The 19,464-nt window shown below is 41.8% G+C and overlaps 1 protein-coding gene across 2 annotated transcripts in view; it reads right to left on the bottom strand.

The window, feature by feature from the left end:
* The window catches only part of ELP4 (elongator acetyltransferase complex subunit 4), a 154,940-nt gene that overhangs the window by 61,133 nt on the left and 74,343 nt on the right, over positions 1-19,464 (bottom strand). For both annotated transcript variants that reach the window (XM_035117904.2, XM_035117893.2), the window contains one exon: positions 17,820-17,926. In XM_035117904.2, coding sequence (XP_034973795.2) covers positions 17,820-17,926 — 107 coding nt within the window. The remainder of the gene's footprint in view (positions 1-17,819; positions 17,927-19,464) is intronic.

Raw genomic sequence — 19,464 nt, 5'->3', positions numbered from 1 at the left:
TCAGGCCTTGGTTTCATTATACACAGGCAAGGGAAAGCTGAGTGTAGTTGGACATGCATGCTGGATTTCAGAAAGCTTAAGGAACTACTGGGTGAAGTCCCAAAGAAACTGAGATGGCACTGGCAGCCTTATACTTCCTACTCAGATTATCATAATGGTATTGGACCTGATGCAGGGCTGCTTGTTCCTGTACTGCTGGATTAACATGAGAAGCCCTCCACCACATGGGAGCAGACCATGCTTTGGCTCCTCTCCATGCCAGCATTAAACCAATGAAACTGATTAAAACTGGTGAAGAGCCACAATGTGGACTCCTCCTGTATTTATATTACTGTAATTTTTATTTTATTTAGTTGTTAAATATGTTTCACCTCCTTTCCACAAAATAGGTTGAGAAAGATTGAGGCAGTTAACAACAGTTAAGTACAGGTGGATAAAAAACAAATCAACAACTACCTAAACAAACTTAACCTTTATAGTGGCCATAAACAAGCAACGCTGAATCATTTACCTGCTGTTAACAGGTGAGCAGAGAAGCAGCTATACAGAACTCCCTTGACAAGAAGTCGCAGAGCGTGAGAGAACCCATTCAGAAGGTCCACTCTCAAGTCCCTACCAAACATTCTTCAGTTCCTGGTGGGACAGAAAGAAGGTCCTTTCCCAGAGATCCAAACTGGCTTATATGGGAGAATACAGTATTTCAAATAACTTTGTTCCAAGTTGCACAAGACTTTCTAGGTCATAACCAGCACTTTTGAATTGTGCTTGGAAATGGTCTGGTAGCCGGTGAAGTTGATGTAACAGCAATCTGGCAGACCCACAATGAGTTTGTTATGGTAGTCTAAACAAGATGTAACTAATGCAAGTGTTGCCACAGCCAAATGAGACATAGAATCATAGAACTGCAGAGTTGGAAGGGAATCTGAGGATCATCTAGTCCAGGCATGTCCAACAGGTAGATCGTGATCTACTGGTAGATCACTGGACGTCTGCAGTAGATCACTGGTAGATCATTGGCTCCCCCCAAAGAAGCTGAACAACTGTGGCTCCCCTAAAAAGCTCAACATTTTACCTCCTCCCAGAAAAAACTCAACAACTTTGACCTGAACCCCCAAAAAGGGGATAGATCACTGCCAGTTTTTAACTCTGTGAGTAGATTGCAGTCTCTTGGGAGTTGGCTACCCCTGATTCTAGTCCAATTCCCTGAAATGGCAATGCAAGAATATGCAGCTGTCCCATACAGGGATCGAACCTGCAACTTTGGTGTTATCGGCACCACACTCTAACCAACTGAGCTATCCAGGCTGACGTCTCCAGGAACAAGCATCATTGGCTCATGAGCTTTAGCAGTGTCAAAAGCACTCCTGGTTACTTCTGTGATACGGGCATTCATGTTCAGGGCTAAAACCAGAAGTAAGGTGAACCTAAGTCTCCAAGGAAAGTGCAACCCTATCCAAGACAGGGTGAGGTCCCACATTATCTTGGTGGCATAGGAAGGAGTGGCAGTGCAGCAACTCCCCTGCTTTAAAAATCCATCCTTAGTAAAAGGTCTATATATCTAAAGACTGAAAGAAAGACTGTATCCATTAATCATACTGTACTACAGCTTTCAGCTATGATAATGCTAATCATGAGGCACTGATATAAAAGCTGCCCTACTGGGAAAGTGTTCTCTGTTAAGATGTTTAAATTAATCCTGTACAAGGAAGACACAAAGAATGGTATTTCCTTCTGCTTCCTGGTTCAATGTTCTTGAGCCTAATCAAGGAGTGATCTGGACAGGCTGACAACAACTTTCTCTGTCTTCTTCATCTGACAAGATTTTTTGTTTGTGAAAACATACATAATGTATTATTTGTTTTTGTTGTACAGTTGTTATATAGTATAGATGGCTGAAAATAGCACTTCAATTTAAAATCTGCACTACTTTTTGCAATATAATTTGAGGAAAAAGAGACTAGATTAGATCAGAGAGCTGCACCAACTTTGGAGGGTTTTCCATACGTAATTTGAAATGACATAGGGCTGGTTCAGAGACCCTGAAAAATCCTGACCAGACAAATGAGAATTAGCAACATGGAATCAATTTCATCAAAGCACCTTGCTTATGAACCTCCCTGAGGTTTCTTCTTGTCAGGGGAGAGAATACTTAGCTAGATGGACAACTTGTCTGATGCAGAATGGCAATGCTTATGTTCTCAAGGGAAGCCTATTCTGATAGGCAGGTATTCTGACAGACCAGCACAATATACAGAATACATCCCAAAATGCTATACTATAAAGATGAGAAGTGAAGTATCAAGGATGATGACTGGAAATGGGAGGGATGGCATCAGTATGTTTCTCCTACCTAGGGCAGTACAGTATTCTTCATACTTGGGGCTGAACAACTTTCTTGGCTACACCTCCATCTATTTTTTGCATACAACCACAGGGCAATACTGGATAGAAAATAAAATTGGCTACCAGGGAAAGGGCTTTTCCATGGTGTCATCTCTGCTTGGAAATGTTCTCCCCAGAGAAGCTTGCATGGACCCATTTCTCATTAGGCAAATATATTTTCACAGGCTTTTAAACTTCTATCGTTTTGTGGTTTTTTATATATTACTGCTGTTTATGATTATTTTATGATTTTCTTTACATTTTATTGTAAGCTGCACTGACAACACCTTTACAGAGTAGGGTGAACATCTTAATAATGACAGTTTAACAGACAAAAATGGTGTGTATTATTTATTATTATTATTATTATTATTATTGATGCCACACTTCATCGGAACATCACAGGTTGGTTTACAATGCAAAAAAACCCCCAACCCCCCCAATAACAAACAAAAGTAATACTCCCCTCAGTTTAAAAGGCCATAGGTGGTTTAATTAGAGGCCTGGGAGACGAGGAATGTTTTTTTTTCCCTGGCAGCTAAAGATATGTAACAAGAGAGCCAGACAAGTCAGACAAGTCTCCCTGGGGAGATCACTCCACTAATACAGAACCACTGCAGAAAAGACCTTGTTACCCTCCAGACTCTTGCAGAGGAGGCACATGAAGGACCTCAGAAGATGATCACAAGGCCTGGACTGGTTCATATGGGGAAAGGCGGTCCTTGAGGTACTGTGGTCCTGAGCCATTTAGGGCTTTATAGGTCAAAACCAGCACTTTGAATTGGGCCTGGAAACTAACTGGCGCCTAGTGCAGTTGGGCCAGGATCGGCGTTATATGCTCAAATCATCTTGCTCCGGGGAGCAGACTGGCCGCTGAATTGTGTACCAGCTGAACTTTCTGAACTATATTCAGAGGCAGCCCACAAGTAAATTGCATTGCTGTAATCTAACCTTACCAGAGTGTAGACGACCAAAGTTAGGATTTCTCTGTCCAAATAGGGCACAGCTGGGTCACCAGCCTTAGCTGATGGAAGATGCTCCATGCCACTGAGGCCAACTGAGCCTCAAGCAACAGCAATTGATTTAGAAGTACCCCAAGTTGAGTACCTACTCCTTCAGAGGGAATGTAACCCCATCAAGAGCAGGCAACCTCCCATCCACCCAATCTATGTAATTGCCCGCTAACAGTGCCTCAGTCTGATCTGCATTGAACTTCCAATTGTTGGCTCTCATCCAGACCATTACTGATGCAAGGCAATCCTCCAGCACATCCACTGTCATACCTGCAGATGTATAGGAGAAGTAGAGCTGTGTGTCATCAGCATGTTGCTGACAATATACTCCAAAATTTTGGATAACTCTACTTAGTGATTTCAGGCAGATGTTAAACAGCATGGGGATAAAATTAAACCCTGAGGAACCCCACCTTGAAGGCTCAGTGGGGCTGAAGAGCACTCCCCAAGCAGCACCCTATGGAAGTAACCATCAAAGTAGGACTGGAACCACCACAACGCAGTGCCTAACTCGGACAAACAGCTCCAGTACCTTGGTCAATGGTATTGAAAACTGCTGAGAGGTCGAGGAGAATTAACAAGGACACATTTTTCCTGTCTCTCCCAACAAAGGTCATAATACAGGGTGACCAAAGCAGTTTCTGTGCCACAACAATAACAGCAGTAGCAGGGTAGCATAGGTCAAGTTAAAACAAGGGGAAAGTAACACACAGCAGAAACAACATAAAATAAATTAGCTTAAAGTAGAGCTGCATGCCATGGATTTGAAAAAAACAAGCCTGGTAGAATTCTTCAAGTTAAGAGCTTCAGTCAGAAAATACAGATAGTCTATATAGCAGATTTCAATATGTGATGATACTATGGTTTTCAAATTCAGTGCACATATACTTTTGTATTCTTAATGTTTCTACACATCAATATGCAGATGAGGGGAAAGGAACTGAATTTCACATATTTTGGTCAAAGCAATGATAGTCTAAAAGTAGTAATTCAAAACTTTGGATGAAGTGTAGTCAGTATTTAAAAACCATTTATTTATTCAAAACTTCTGAAATAATGCATTTCATTTTTGACAGGCAGTCTTTTACAATATTGAAACCCAATCCTTGATTTCATCAAACCTTTCATATTCTGTGCCTTATTCCTGGAAGGCTTATGCCAAAACGATTTAGTTTGATTTTCTTTAACAATGGTAGGTTGGCTTGACAGCATCTGACAAAACAATTCAGTGAAGTACTGCATACCAGGTAAAAAGAACCTGAACTGGCTAGTAGATGAAATAATGCCGAATGGGACATGCAGGTATGAAAGAATAAATCCTGTAGGTACTTTATTGCTTTAAAAAGGGTACACTTAATTTCAAATAAACTAAATTTCAAAGTTATTTCATACCTGCAAATTTTTATCTACCATTTTATTTTTTTAGTTTGGTGCCTTTAACTTAAGTACCTATTGCTCCATCCAATCTAAATGAATAGGAATAACTCACAACTAAAATGTCTTTTGGTTTGGTCCTTTGTCCTTTTAAAGTGAGAGTACACAATGTTGGGAGAAATGGTTCCTTTGATCTGCTGCCTTCTAGCTCTTGAGCTGAAGTGGAAACTCAGGAGTGTCATGTTCATATAAGGATGTGTTTCTTGTTATAGAACAAGGAAACATCCAACGTGGCCTTTATGTTTCATGTGAACCTCAAAGCTCTTTCATTTCCTAAAGGCAAAAGCAGCAGTAAGCTACTACATACTAAATGTTAACACCTTCAGACGTATCCACACAATGTATTTAGTCCTCCAATATTATATAGGTTTCCCTATATAACACACAACCCATACTTCTTTTCCTTCTATAACAGTTTCTTGACAGTAGAGGCCATAACACCCCCCCCCCCACAGAGGTTTTATGACTGGCTTACCAGGATTCTCTTGGTTCTCATAGTGCTAAATAATGTACCTGTGAAAAGCAGGTCTAACAGCCTGAAGGCTCTGTGAGAATAGGGAATTGGGGCCCTCAGCTGCACTCAAATTGCCTGGAGCTCTTGCTACAAAGGGAAGCTTGGGAATTCATTGGATGGCCCAAGATTTTTCTTCCCTCAAATGATATTTATATGGTGCGTACAGTTCAATAAATTAGGTTTTTTTTAAGGAGCTTTATTAGCAACCACCATCTCTTGGTCAGTCTTAACTTTCCATGTGTACTTTAAAGAGCTCTCAAATCACTCCCCCAACAAAGTGGCACTGCATAATAAACTTTGTAAGAATGGTAGCATTCTGAATAATCCCAGTGTGGTGCTTCTTACTGTATGAGTAATCCCTTAGTGAACACAATGAGAACATGCCTTTTTGAAACAAAACAGCATTGTCCAATCTTAGCAATTTGTACCACTACTTACAAAGTGATATTGCATCTTCTAAAATGCAAAAGTCTCCATTTCATGGCAAGCAAGGTGGATTAAAAGCAAAGGGAAGCAAAGCGAAGCAAAACCTTGCAAATACTACCACTTTGGCAATAACTACATTTCCAGTCAGAGGTACAGAGAAAACTCAGAGATGCTTTAAGATGGACATCGGCAGGGTTTGCACTTAAGGTTTTCTGTATTTCTCTTTGAGACTGTTTCAACACGTCTTGCAGTGTTGTGAAAGAAGGATTGCCGTTTTCTTATTTGTAAAGATCTTCTAAATAAAGATACTTGGTCCATAACAGAATAGGAGACATTGAAGCAATCAAAGCTGATGGGCCATAAATAGACACCAACAAGCTGTGCTATTTTTCTAGAAAAAGAGGTGCTGGAACTATGAACGCCTCTATATTGTTACATGCTTCCAGTGGCGGAGCTTCATGCTCCGGCACTGGGAGGCGCCTCTTGGAGGGGTGGGTCGCACGTTCCAGGGCCGTGGTGCACCTCCCGGAGGGGCGTGACACGCGTTCTGGGGGTGGGGCATGCCTCCTGGAGGGCCGTGACAAGCGTTCCGGGGGCGGGGTGCGCATTTTGGGGGCGGGGCGGGCGCCCGCGATGGTGCCCCTTGGAGCCCGCCACTCGGGGCGGCCCACCCCCACCACCCCTAACTTCCTATGCACCTGCATGTTTCCACCTCCCTGAGAAAAGTCGGTGGTGTGGACAAAGCCCACTACATGAAGCATAACACTTTGCTTCTCCATAAGGTGCAATATCAATTATAATAACAAATCAAGGTGTAGCATACAGGTTGCATTAAACACCAAGGAGTTCCTGATCTAGATCACGAGCTTGCTTAGGCAAGGGTCAACCTGTCATTGGCAATATGATGGTGGTACTGATGTTGCTGCTGATCCTCACTATCATCTACCTTACAGGGTTGCAGAAAGACTTGAAAAAAGGACAGTATGGTAAAAATATTGAACATTCTCAGTTGCAGTATACAGAGCTCCTCTAGAAGACCTATTTATTGAGCATTCATCCTGTTTTGCTTGCACAAAGCTTACACAGAGGTTTGTTTATACCTGGTCTTTATTGGGAACTTGTGCATCTTTACTTGGGGGATGGTCATAGGATGACCAGTATTCATCCTGATTTGTTTATGAGGTATCTTACATTAGTTGTTCATTCACCCCACACTTTTCTATGCATTTCCTCATCACTTTCCTAACCACAAAAAGTCCAGTGTTGTTGGGGTTTTTTTAAGTGGATGTGTTGTGTTAGGGTGCCAGAGTCCTTTCAACCACTTTAATTGTGCAAACCTGAAGTTCTGGTATGTGTTGAATACCATTGCATACCTTGATTTCAGTAAGGCTTTGACAAAGTCCCCCATGATACTGTTTTGAGGAAGCTGGTAAAATGTGGATTGAATGAGGTAAATATCCACTGTTAGGTGGATTTGTAGCTGGTTGACTTTCTGAACTCAAAGAGTACTCATTAACGGTTTCCCGTAATGCTGGGAAAATGTGACAAATGGGGTGCCACAGCGTTTTGTCCTGGGCTCGTTGTTGTTCAATGTATTTATAAACGACTTGGATGGAGGAACTGAGGGGATGCTAATCAAATTTACAGATGGTACCAAACTGGGAGGGGTAGCTAATGCTGCAGAAGACAGAATCAGAATTCAAAATGACCTTAACAGATTGGAGAACTGGGCGCAAGCTAACAAAATGAATTTCAACAGGGACAAATGTAAGGTTCTGTACTTGGGCAGAAAGAACCAGATGCACAAATATAGGATGGGGGACACCTGGATTGACAGTAGTACATGTGAAAAGGATCTAGGGGTCTTGGTGAACCACAAGCTTAAGGTGAGTCAACAGTGAGATGTAGCAGCAAAAAAAGCTAATGCTAGTCTAGGCTGCATCAACAAAAGTATAATGCCCAGCTCAAGGGAAGTAACAGTACCACTCTATTCTACCTTGGTCAGACCACACCTGGAATACTGTGTCCAATTCTGGGCACCACAATTTAAGAAGGATGTTGACAAGCTGGAACGTGTGCAGAGGAGGGCAACCAAGATGCTGAAGAGTCTGGAAACCAAGCCTTATGAGGAGCGGTTGAAGGAGCTGGGTATGTTTAGCCAGGAATTGGGTGTTTTAGCCTGATAAAGAAGAGACTGAGAGGAGATATGATAGCCATCTTCAAATATATCAAAAGCTTTCAAATGGAAGAGGGCACAAGTTTGTTTTCTCCAGCTCTGGAAAGCAGGTCTCGAACCAATGGCTTCAAGTTACAAGAAAGGAGATTCCAACTATACATACAGAAAAAACTTTCTGACAGTAAGAGGTGGAACGGTCTCCCTCAGAGAGCTGTGGACTCTCCTTCCTTGGAGATTTTAAAGCAGAGGTTGGGTGGCTACCTGTCATGGATGCTTTAGCTGAGAGTGCTGCATTGCAGGGGGTTGGACGAGATGACCCTTGGATTCTATGATTCCTCTTTTGATGTCGTTTCAGAACAGCAAGAGGCAGGATTTTATGCAATAAAAGGTAAAGTTATGGTTGATTGTTGTTTTTTAAAAAAACTTTTCCCTGGTTGTATGGGTTAGGGAAAATAAGTTTTTCCCAGCTGTCTGACAACAAATTGGTAGGCATCTGCCATGTGTGTGTATGTGTATGTAGAATGCTATAGTAAGAAAGGAATTACTTTTATTCTCTTTCCAGACATATTAGTCTCGTGTTTGGGGGAGTCCTTTGTATATGTAATCCCAATAGGACTTACTTTCTGGAAAGATCTAATCTGAAGTACCCATTGCAAAAACTGAAGCAGGGTAGTCTTTATTCTGAACTAGTGTCATTCAGCCCGTTCAGTAAACGGGCGCTGGAGGAGTGGCGGGGCCGCGGCCTCCCCTCCCTTTAGCAGTGGGCGCTCCGCTGAGCCCAGTTGGGCAGCGGGCGCCCGGGAGAAGCTTGTTTCGGCGACGGCGGCACGGGGGGGGGCTGGCCCTCCCTCGGCCGCTGCTTCCTCAAGGGCGCTCCGCTGAGCCCAGCTGGGCAGCGGGCGCCCAGGAGAAGGCCGCGATTTGGCCTGTTTTGGCGCCGCCGCCACAGAAAGAGGCCGAATCGCGGCCTTCTCCTGGGCGCCCGCTGCCCAGCTGGGCTCAGCGGAGCACCCCGCCGAAGCGGCGGCCATGGGAGGGGCCAGTCAGCCCCCCCACGCGCCGCCGCCACAGAAAGAGGCCGAATTGCAGCCTTCTTCTGGGCGCCCGCTGCCCAGCTGGGCTCAGCGGAGTGCCCTGACGAAGCGGCGGCCGTGGGAGGGGCCAGTCGGCCCCCCCACGCGCCGCCGCCACAGAAAGAGGCCGAATTGCGGCCCTCTTCTGGGCGCCCGCTGCCCAGCTGGGCTCAGCGGAGCGCCCCGACGAAGCGGCGGCTGTGGGAGGGGCCAGCCGGCCCCCCACGCACCGCCGCCACAGAAAGAGGCCGAATTCCGGCCTTCTTCTGGGCGCCCGCTGCCCAGCTGGGCTCAGCGGAGCACCCCAACAATGCGGCGTAAACGGTAGGCAGAGGTGGGGGGGAGAGCGTGTGTGTGTGTGTGCGTCCTGTCTCTCCGTCCAATCCCTGTGTCCCTGGGGCACATGCGCAGTAACCCAGGGACACACAGGACAACTTGGACGCAGAGACACTTGCACTTTATTATATAGGATTAGTTAATCTGCAACACTTTTGTCTCTTGCTTCATACATCATCAGTTCTGGTTACACCCACTGCCAGTATGTGCCCCAATAGATTAACTACAAGGGAATGCAACCCTTGACAGAAGAAAGGTTGCCAACTCCCATTGTACACCTTTAGAAATATATTTTGTAACACAAATATATAACACAAAAATATAATATCAGATGTAGTTATATAGATATTGATCACTGGGAATCTAGAATAATTCAAGCACAAATTTTGCCCTGGAATCAAAGGTCAAAGCACTTCCGTTTTCCAAATTCTAGAAACTAGAAATTATTGACATTGAATCATTATTTAAGTGTCACACAGTACAGTCTGTAAATATCTAACTCCTAAAACCGGAGTTTTTTTCTAGTCAGTCTTTGAATACATGTATGGGGGATAATGAGGGTTGTGCATGCTGTCTTCACCTATTCTTTATGTACCTTCACAACTGGAACAGAACCTGTGTGTGTATATCAGTTCCTGGAAGTGTGAACCATGAAAATACACTTTTATATAGACAGACACTGTTTCTACCTTTAGGGTGGGGCCTACCACAGTAATTCCCCTCCCACATATTCAAATCACTGCAATAAATTCCCCTTGAAATTACTCATTACAATTCTAGTGGTATATAACGTTAATCATACTTGGAGTAGAGCTACTGAAATCAATTATCTTAAGTAACTTGTGTCGGTTGATTTCAATGGGTTTACTATGACTATGACTTAACAGATAATCCTTGTATTTTTCTTTACAAATAAATCCGTGATTATGTACTTCACTCTGTACAACACAGCTGGGTAACCTGTAAAAATGCTGAATAGTATCTGATTATACTATGACTTCTGCACATATCACATTCCCTGCCAAATACTGCTTTTACATAGTACAATATATAATAATATATATACAGTATTTTTAAAATCTATTTTTTTTAAAGGCATGAAAGAAAAAAAAAATACATACTAAGAAGGAAACCAAGTGTTCAGGTTACTTTTAGAGGTGAGGGAAAAGGAACAGTCTCTTTGGTGATGGCAAGTTCTACCATGAAAGGCCACTGACAATGTACCGTAAGTCCCACCATGGCATCAGATGGAATGAGATTTCCATACAACAAGCAGTGTCTATGCATGCCAAAAGAATTACCGAAGCAAGTTTCTAATGCAGAGAGCACCTATAAATTGGAGATTGGTCTTAAATCCAAGCTATTACTTTATTAGTCAGCAAGGTAAACTGCATAGAGGAGGCATACTCTTATCACAATTGCCTAAATCAGTGTTTTTCAACCTTTTTTGGGCAAAGGCACACTTGTTTCATGAAAAAAATCACGAGGCACACCACCATTAGAAAATGTTAAAAAAATTAACTCTGTGCCTATATTATTGAGGTTATTAGCTGCTTGAGGTTATTATTGAGGTTCTAGCTGCTTGTCCACACACTGGAATCCCCAAATAGCTGCAGCTTCCTAGCATGTGCCCGCAACAGTGGTATTTCCATTCATAATAAGGTCAGGGGACTTCAACTCAAACCCAAAACGGGAGGGGCTTCCCAAGGTGTAAAGTGACCCTCAACAGCATCAAGACTGACCTGGGGGGGGTTTGCAATATACATTTCTGATACCTTTAATATTTTGAAGAATTTTGTCTGCTTATGAAAACTGAAATTAGCAATTGGGGGTGGCTGGGACTGGGTGCAAGTAATTATCTTTGCCTGGGGCACAAGATAGCCTGGCACTGGGGCACTACACCCATACACAAAGCTGGATGCATGTGCGCCATGGTTGGCAGCATCTTCCTGCCTCATAAACATAAACGATCCGAGATCACTCGTGAACTCCCCCACCCCACAACTCCACGGCCTCCTTCCCCGCCTGTCACTTTCGCACAACGTCGGGGCTGTAAGGCGACAAGGTCAGGCAAGAGCAGCAGACGTGCCTAGCTGCGCCCAGAGACCCGCCCATCGCTCGGGCGGTGGATGGGCACTGTTTCTCGCCGCCAGGGGCCCGCGCTCGCTCCTCGAGGTGCCCTCGATGACCCTGCGCGCTGGGAGGTTCGGAGGGGCCTTCCTGTCGGAGGTCACGCAGGGCCTTCCCGCTCCACACTGGCCCATTAGGCAGCCCTGCCCGCAAAGCCAGCGCCCGCCGCCCGGAAGCGCCCTCCCGGGCTCTGCGGGGATGCAGCGGGTGGGGTGGGCGCCCGAGGGGGCGGGGAGGAGCCGGCCAACCGCCCGTTTCACGTGGCCCCGGGGCAGCAGGAGGTGCTACCGAGAGAGCCTCGCTCCGCAGAGCAGCCCGCGGCTGAGCGGAGTCGCCCGGGAGCCGGTCCCTCTGCTGTTCGCTCCCTCTCCAGCTCCACTTGGCACCCGGGAAAAAGAGTGCCTGCTTTCCCCGCAGAAGCGCTTCCCTCTGCTGGCGCCTGCCAGGCTCCTCTGGGAAGGAACCACACGCGCTCAGCCAGCCAGCCAGGGATCCTGCAGGTGCGACGCGGCGGCTCGCCGCCCCACCGCCGTCTTTTCCCCACGGCACACCAGGCAACATCTCGCGGCACACTAGTGTGCCGCGGAACAGTGGTTGAAAAACACTGGCCTAAATAATCATTCTATTACCGTGCTACTGAAATCTCAACAGATAGCAAGTAACACAGAACCACTTGTACAAGCTCATGGAACCTTCTAGCCATTATAACAGGCACCTCCAAACTCGGCCCTCCAGATGTTTTGGGACTACAATTCCCACCATCCCTAGCTAACAGAACCAGTGATCACGGATGATGGGAACTGTGGTCCCAAAACATCTGGAGGGCCGAGTTTGGGGATGCCTGCATTATAATATGGGCCACTAATGCAAGGTCAAGTTAGCCAAGGCTTATATAGATGGTATAGATGATAGAAGTATTGGGTCATTTTTGCAGTCAAACCAACAATTATGTTTTGCCAGCCAGGCACACGAAGGAGCTGAGGCTCACCGAGCTTTCCTGTGAATTTGCCAGAGAGAACTCTATGAGATCACTTCCTTTGCTGCCTTGGCAGGAAGCTGTAACACCACATACTTCCTTTCTGCCTGGGCAGCCTCCCTTTCTTCATTGTGCTTCCAAACTGACCATACATGCAAGTTTGAGCTTTGCAGCTCAGACACCATTTTAAACTTACATTTTGTTCTTTTGTAATTTAGGTATTAGTTACAAACCTGCTTTCATAATTGCTACTGCAAATGGCTGCTTCAAGACCTAGACTATGTAAGTAAATACAACTTTTATTTCTTCACAAATCAATGTTTGTGTGATTGATGTCTTTAAGGGGGAGAAAAGGGGTAATACCAGGAAAATCCATTCTGCCTTAAAGCATCCTGGATTGTTGTTTCTAGAAGATTAAATCAATCTTGTATTAGCTTCCAATTTTAAAGGAAGCAAAGGGTGGTACTCTGCTGATCTCACGTGAGCAAGGATGGATAATAACTAAATGATATATCATCTCCTAGTGTCTAAATCCATTCCCACAAACCATGACTGGCACTTGATTTTTCTTGGTCTGATGAAAAATGACATCCATATATTTTATGTGGCCTCCTTCTTCAATGTCTGAGCATGCAGCTGTTATAGGAGTCAAGAGTACTCTCCTATTGACCATCCCTTCCTGCATGTACCCTTCCTTGGACTAAATATAATGCAACACAAATTCATGCAGATTGTTTTATATTTATTGTCCTCAGTGCATGTTCTAAATTGTCTTTTTGTTTGCATAATTCTATACTACCTTTTAAAAATAATAATTGTAATTATGATTTCCACTGAAGATCATTAAAATAATGAGACCCAAACACAAAATAGTTTTACATTGCTATACAAAATAAAATGTAAGTCTTAAAATGAATTAATTTTGTTCATTTTTGCCTTTCCTTTATGCTGTTTTAAACAACTAACAACAAGTTAAAGGTAAGGGGACCCCTAACCATTAGGTCCAGTTGTGACCGACTCTAGGGTTGTGGTGCTCATCTCGCGTTATTGGCCGAGGGAGCCAGCGTACAGCTTCCAGGTCATGCGGCCAGCATGACAAGCCGCTTCTGGCAAACCAGAGCACACGGAAACACTGTTTACCTTCCCGCTGTAGCGGTACCTATTTGTCTACTTGCACTTTGATGTGCTTTCGAACTGCTAGGTTGGCAGGAGCTGGGACCGAGCAATGGGAGCTCACCCCGTTGTGGGGATTCGAACTGCCGACCTTCTGATCAGCAAGCCCTAGGCTCTGCAGTTTAACCCACAGCGCCACCCACGCAGTCCATCTAATCTAAATAGCCACACAGCCCAAATTAACCATGTCAACTCACAAGTAAGTCCTACTGAATTTGGTAAGTAACCAAAGTGGTTACTCCCAGGAAAGTGAGGTTAGGATTGCAGCCATATATATATATAAAATACCAAATTGCATATGATGAGACAGAAATACAATATTTAATCAGTATCTTGAGTATTCTTTCCAACTGTTTTGTCAAACCAGGTAGTGATGCCCTGCTAGTCAAATTCAGATGGAGCATGAGAATGAAATACAAAAGTAAACAGGCCTAAAGCAGCCTGAGGGAAAGTCAGCAAGATGGCAATTTCAATCATTTGGAATAATACCAGGCAGCCCTAGGCTTTCCTCAGAATGGAAACATGTCACCATTACTGCAACATTTCAACAAATCAGAATGCAGAAGAAAGGAACACTTATGTAATCACATCAGCTGAACAGCACTTTACTCAGCATTTAAGTGGAAAATAATTATGAAGAAATTCCATTTATGTGAATGGCTTAGCATAGATGTCCAAGGAAAAGAATAATTCCCTTAAAGTTCTGTTTGGAGTTAATGCAAAAACATATTACTGAGTTTTTAAAAATAACTTTTACAAAAATGCCTCTGAAATGATGAGGAACAAGTTTTATAAAAAGCATACAATGTGGCAAAAGATGTGTTAATTCAAGGTACACTAAATACAAATTGTATTTCAAGCCCTTTTCTGTCAGAAAGTTTCATTAAGTTAAACAGCATGTCATATTATTCTACTGAAAAATCAAAAATATTTCAAATATTTAAGGAACTTACCTAATCAGTACATTTTTAGTATGTGTCTAGTCATGTAGCCATCTTTTACTCAATCATCAGAAAATCAAAGGCAAATTGGCATGACTCAACCCAAACTTTAATACCGCATGATTGTGTCGTGTAAGCTTGTTTTGTGTGATGGCTGCTGTGGTTTTAGCAGAGAGATTAACGACCGGACCTAAGCTGGCCTCCAAACCTTGCCCTGCTGATGCCTCAAGCCCTTTGAAGTCTGACCATCATACCTGGCAAAACAACAGTGGGAACTAGGCTGGTGTCAGATCTAATCAAGTTGCCTGCCTCAGCATAGCTAACTATGGGGTACACTAATTGGCCCAATTGCGGATTATACCTTTTGCTACAGATTCAAGACAATAATTTAGTCAAATGATGGTTTTTATCTCCTTCTAATTAAGATTCCAAAGTAGGAAGAAATAGGATTAGACAAGCTAACTTCAAAATTGTGAGTCTTTATTTTTAAAGAGATATGCACTACTATTTTAAAACATGTATAAATGCAATGAAATATCAATACATTTCACAATCATTATCTCATTTCCAACAAGCGAGTAAAAATGTACACATAGGCATACTTTAAATTCCAATCAATATTGCCAAAAATACATACATTACATACCACTACCAAAGGCCACTACATTTTCTAGTTTTCCGTATTAAAGTGTACTGCCTAGTATGACCTCTTTATAATAGTAATGATGACATGACACTTAAGCTGGTTGCTAACAAGCACATTGTAAAGGACCCTATGATAAGACTGGATAACTAATAACATAGTAAAGAATTTGAGAAAACTCATCCAGTGTACTCATGTTGTTACTTGACAAGCAATAGCCTAGTGATGAAAACATAGCTGAAGTAGTTATGTTCCAAGTCACCTGTAAATTCCTACATCAAAATTCTAATCTGTTTTTCAGAGACATTTACTTAGCTTTCAACACAATGACCGTATGAATGTTGTGTACACTGCTACTTTTCTATAACCTTCAACATCTACATTTAGCCCTCTGTTGAAGAATGCTTTATATTACTTTCTCTACTCTTTTTAAAAATGACACGCCTATAAAATTTGCTATAATTTGCATAATCCATGCTGCTTGCTATTTGTATTTATTTCTAATCTAGGTATGCAAAGGGATTTAATTTTTTCCTTTTTTGAATTCTTAAATTTAATATGATCTTGGACAACTACCTCCATGCTACGGTTACATGAACTATGTAGCTAATGCTTTATACTACCTTACTTATACTATCATTCTATAATTTAAAAATATGAGTAGAAGAACACCAGTGCAGGGCAATGCTGTAAATTAAGATAGCTGTGTCATAATGTAGTAGCATTTTCTCCAGCAAGAATGAAAATCATTTATAAGGGGCATAGTCTTGAACAATGAGGGATGATATTATTCAAGTAGGTCATCTATGCATGTCTACAGTTTCTTGTCTAAAGGCTCCTTAACATTGCTAAATCAAATGTCTTTACCCTTAGGCTCCAGAAATTCTGTATAGTGGGCTCTGGGTTTGAAATTTAGAGCAACAGAAAATAGTAATCAGAGATTCTATTTATAGAGGAAACCTCTTCTAAATCAAGCTTCCTTGTAGGAGGAAAATCAAAATTGTTTCATTCAGAGATATAGTAAATGGAAGTTTAACACAGTAAGAAAATACTCTGCCTGTTTGCCTGTGTCAGATAACAATTACAGTTTCTACATTTTAAATTCTAGCATGAATATTAAGGTCCCTTATTGTAGTAGTGATTCAGAAGATGAATAGCCTTTTGATGAAGTGAAATTATGTTAAAATGGACTACTACAGTACAGTGTTTAGTTCCATTAAATGTATTCTTTCCTGAGAAGTGAAGAACCCACAGAGGAATCACAATCTCTTAAAAGGGGAAAAAATGACACAACAATCTTCATCATGCATATTTGGCTCTAAGTGGCTTTTGAAGGGAGCATCTCTAGTTGAGAAACTTCAAGTACTCATGCAGAGATGACCTGCCTGAAAAACTGGCTTCTTGATTAACTATTAACTACTTTCAATAGGACTAGATAATTAAGGACATTGATGACCATTATTAGGAGGAGGGCACTTTAATTTGTCACTTGATAGGCTCCTTTCAACAATTTATAGGTTAGTGCAACTTGCAATTGTGGAGAGACAGTGAGAGAGATGGAGAGAGAGAGAGAAAGAGAACCCTTAAGTTACCTTATCAAGTGGCCAGCTAAAGAGGGCAGAGGGTCAAATAAGGGCCAAAGTGGTCACTTAAGGGTGAAATCCCAAACACCAAAGCAGTGCCAAGCCACATTGACCATCATTTGGTGATGAAGTAAAAAATATGCTAATATATTGGTGGCAATTCTTCCTTTTATGGTTTCAAGCAGTTAAGGCAAGTGGCCTGCTTAACAGCATTTCATTTGAAAAGAGATTAAACTAAATGATTTGTCAGGCCTGCTTGGCTGTTTTATGTCTTTGTTTAAAAGCTGTAGAGACTGTATTGATGACTCCCAAAGCCATCTCTTTTTTCACTCGGCATTTACTTGGTTAATAAATACATCAGCTCTAATTGCTTAATAGTTCTGTGTCCATTTGCTCTTTAGCAAGCCTAAAACAAAATAATCTTTTTGTGTTATTGCCTTCTATGTGGACTATGCATAAAAGGTCAGGGGGGAAAAGTTTAAATTCAGCAGAAAATTTACTTAAGGACATTAATGTAAATGATACTGTGTTTAAAATGACACAGAAGAGCTAAAGCTGATTGCAGTAATGCAAAGGACGTGGTTTCTGAATATTGATAAGGACACTTATCCTTCACAGCACACTCAATTTTAGGCAGCATTGCACATTAGAAACCCTCAACTGGGGTAATAAGATGTAAACACTGTCCCACTCACTAAAACAAGTAAAGAGCAAGTCATTAACATATAATTAAACAAGCTCTTGACGTATTTAGAAATATGCATGCCATGCTTTGTTATTGAAGGTGGTGGCCTACTTTTTATATGTTCGTTTGAAAAAAAAAATGAATGGATTCCGGATACTTCAATTTCTGTAATGCAGAAATTGACTTGATTTTAATAATAAAAACAATAATTTCTAAAACCTTCCCAAGCATGAAAGCCAGCTAAATAGCTGATACAAATTAAATATGGTTAAACATTTAAGACAAGATTTCATCTTTCATGCAGAATTGTATATATACAGAAAAAAACCCTTACCTCAATAATGAATAGCTTCCTTTTCAATCTAAATGCAAGGTCCTTCGTGTCTGACACATCGCAGCTCAAGCTATTAAGCCGAGGAATCTGGCGTATGTGAATCAAACCTTGTGAAAAGGAAAAGTAATAGAGGAAAAGAATTAAGAAAATGCTGATATCCAGATGCGTAAATTAATGTCTTACAGCAGAATTCAGTATATTTACACACACTCATCCTCCCCTTTTAAAACTGGAGCTTGCGACCAGGAGCAATGAAGCAAACGGTGCGATTATACTCAAGTAATCAAGCAGAATAAGATAAACAGAAATCCTTGTGCGAGGAAAACTAATTGCACTTTGGTACAGAGGTACAGATGTAAAGAGGGATCTTAATACTTGTCAAAACTACAGCCGGTTTGTGTGTGATTTTCCCTTGTATTTACAGTAAGCAAATATGGCTATCACCTTGCATGCTGCCCACGGCACCACTGAGTGATCTTTATTTTATTAAATGCACCAGTAAGCAGGCAGTAAAGCAAGGCTCATGGGTTACTGATAACCAGTGAAGCTCTAATGAAAAGTATTTTGCTTTACACCTTGAAGACGACTTTTTAAAAAGTCTTGTGGGAACTAGAGTTGTAGAATATGCTACTGGAAAATTTTAATCATGACATAAACCCAACATAAATTATTTTCTGCATGCAAGATGTTCATTGAGCTTGCAGGAATTTTGTAACAATACTGGGCACACTGCAAGCTCTGCATACTGTCAGATGAGTCTCAAACTGATTTCTTTTGACAAGGATGCTGGATGGTTTCTGTGCAGCTTAATATGGTTTCTGAACAACCAAAGGGTCATTTTCCGCAATAGAAAATGAGAGATATTTTACAAGACATCACGATTAAAGGTTACATTATATTTGTTTTAAATTTAATGAATAAAGATAAAAATACTGGGCAATTCAAGCAGTCGTCATTTTAAAAATGAACACTTTTTTCAACTGTGAAGTATTGTAATATCAGCTGTTTTTAGGGGAAATTAAGAAATAGTACATGTTGCTGAATACACTATTATACAAGACCAAAACTTTAAAAATAATTAAACATCTTTCAAACCCCTGAATGTTATAATTTGTATTTTTCTTAAATTACTGAAAGCTGGAATTATTTTTGTAGAACTTACTGCAAGTGCAAACTTATTCCTTCAGACAATCTTAAACACATCACACCCAATCTATCTAAAGTGACAAATTCTCATTGAAACCAAGCGGTTCAGTTACTTTGGACTAAGTCTTACTGGTTTCAAGGAAACTCAGTTGTGTCTAACTGTAACTGGACTACTGCCAATACATGGAAGTGGACTACAATTATTCCTGTGAAACTGAGTTCCACAGTTCCAAGGTAGCAATTTGTGTGTGAATAGGGTCAATATATATGCAACTAGAACGTCTACCCTTGAAGAGGCAAGCTACTGTTCAGTTTAAAAAACAGCTTGCATCTTTAGACCGGGAGCTACTAGAGAGGAAACTTGGAAAGAAAATGCTGGCTGAACACACAGTGCTCTTATTAGTGCATTAATTATTTCTTGGGATCACAACTAGTGAATTTCAAATTGGGGTAAGATCAATGTAAATATGATTAACCAAATCATATAAAACACGTTTCT

This window comes from Zootoca vivipara, chromosome 1 (genome assembly GCF_963506605.1).
Source record: "Zootoca vivipara chromosome 1, rZooViv1.1, whole genome shotgun sequence".
Lineage (NCBI taxonomy): Eukaryota > Metazoa > Chordata > Lepidosauria > Squamata > Lacertidae > Zootoca > Zootoca vivipara.
Note: the sequence above shows the minus strand (reverse complement) of the source record. Positions and strands in the feature narration are given on the sequence as shown.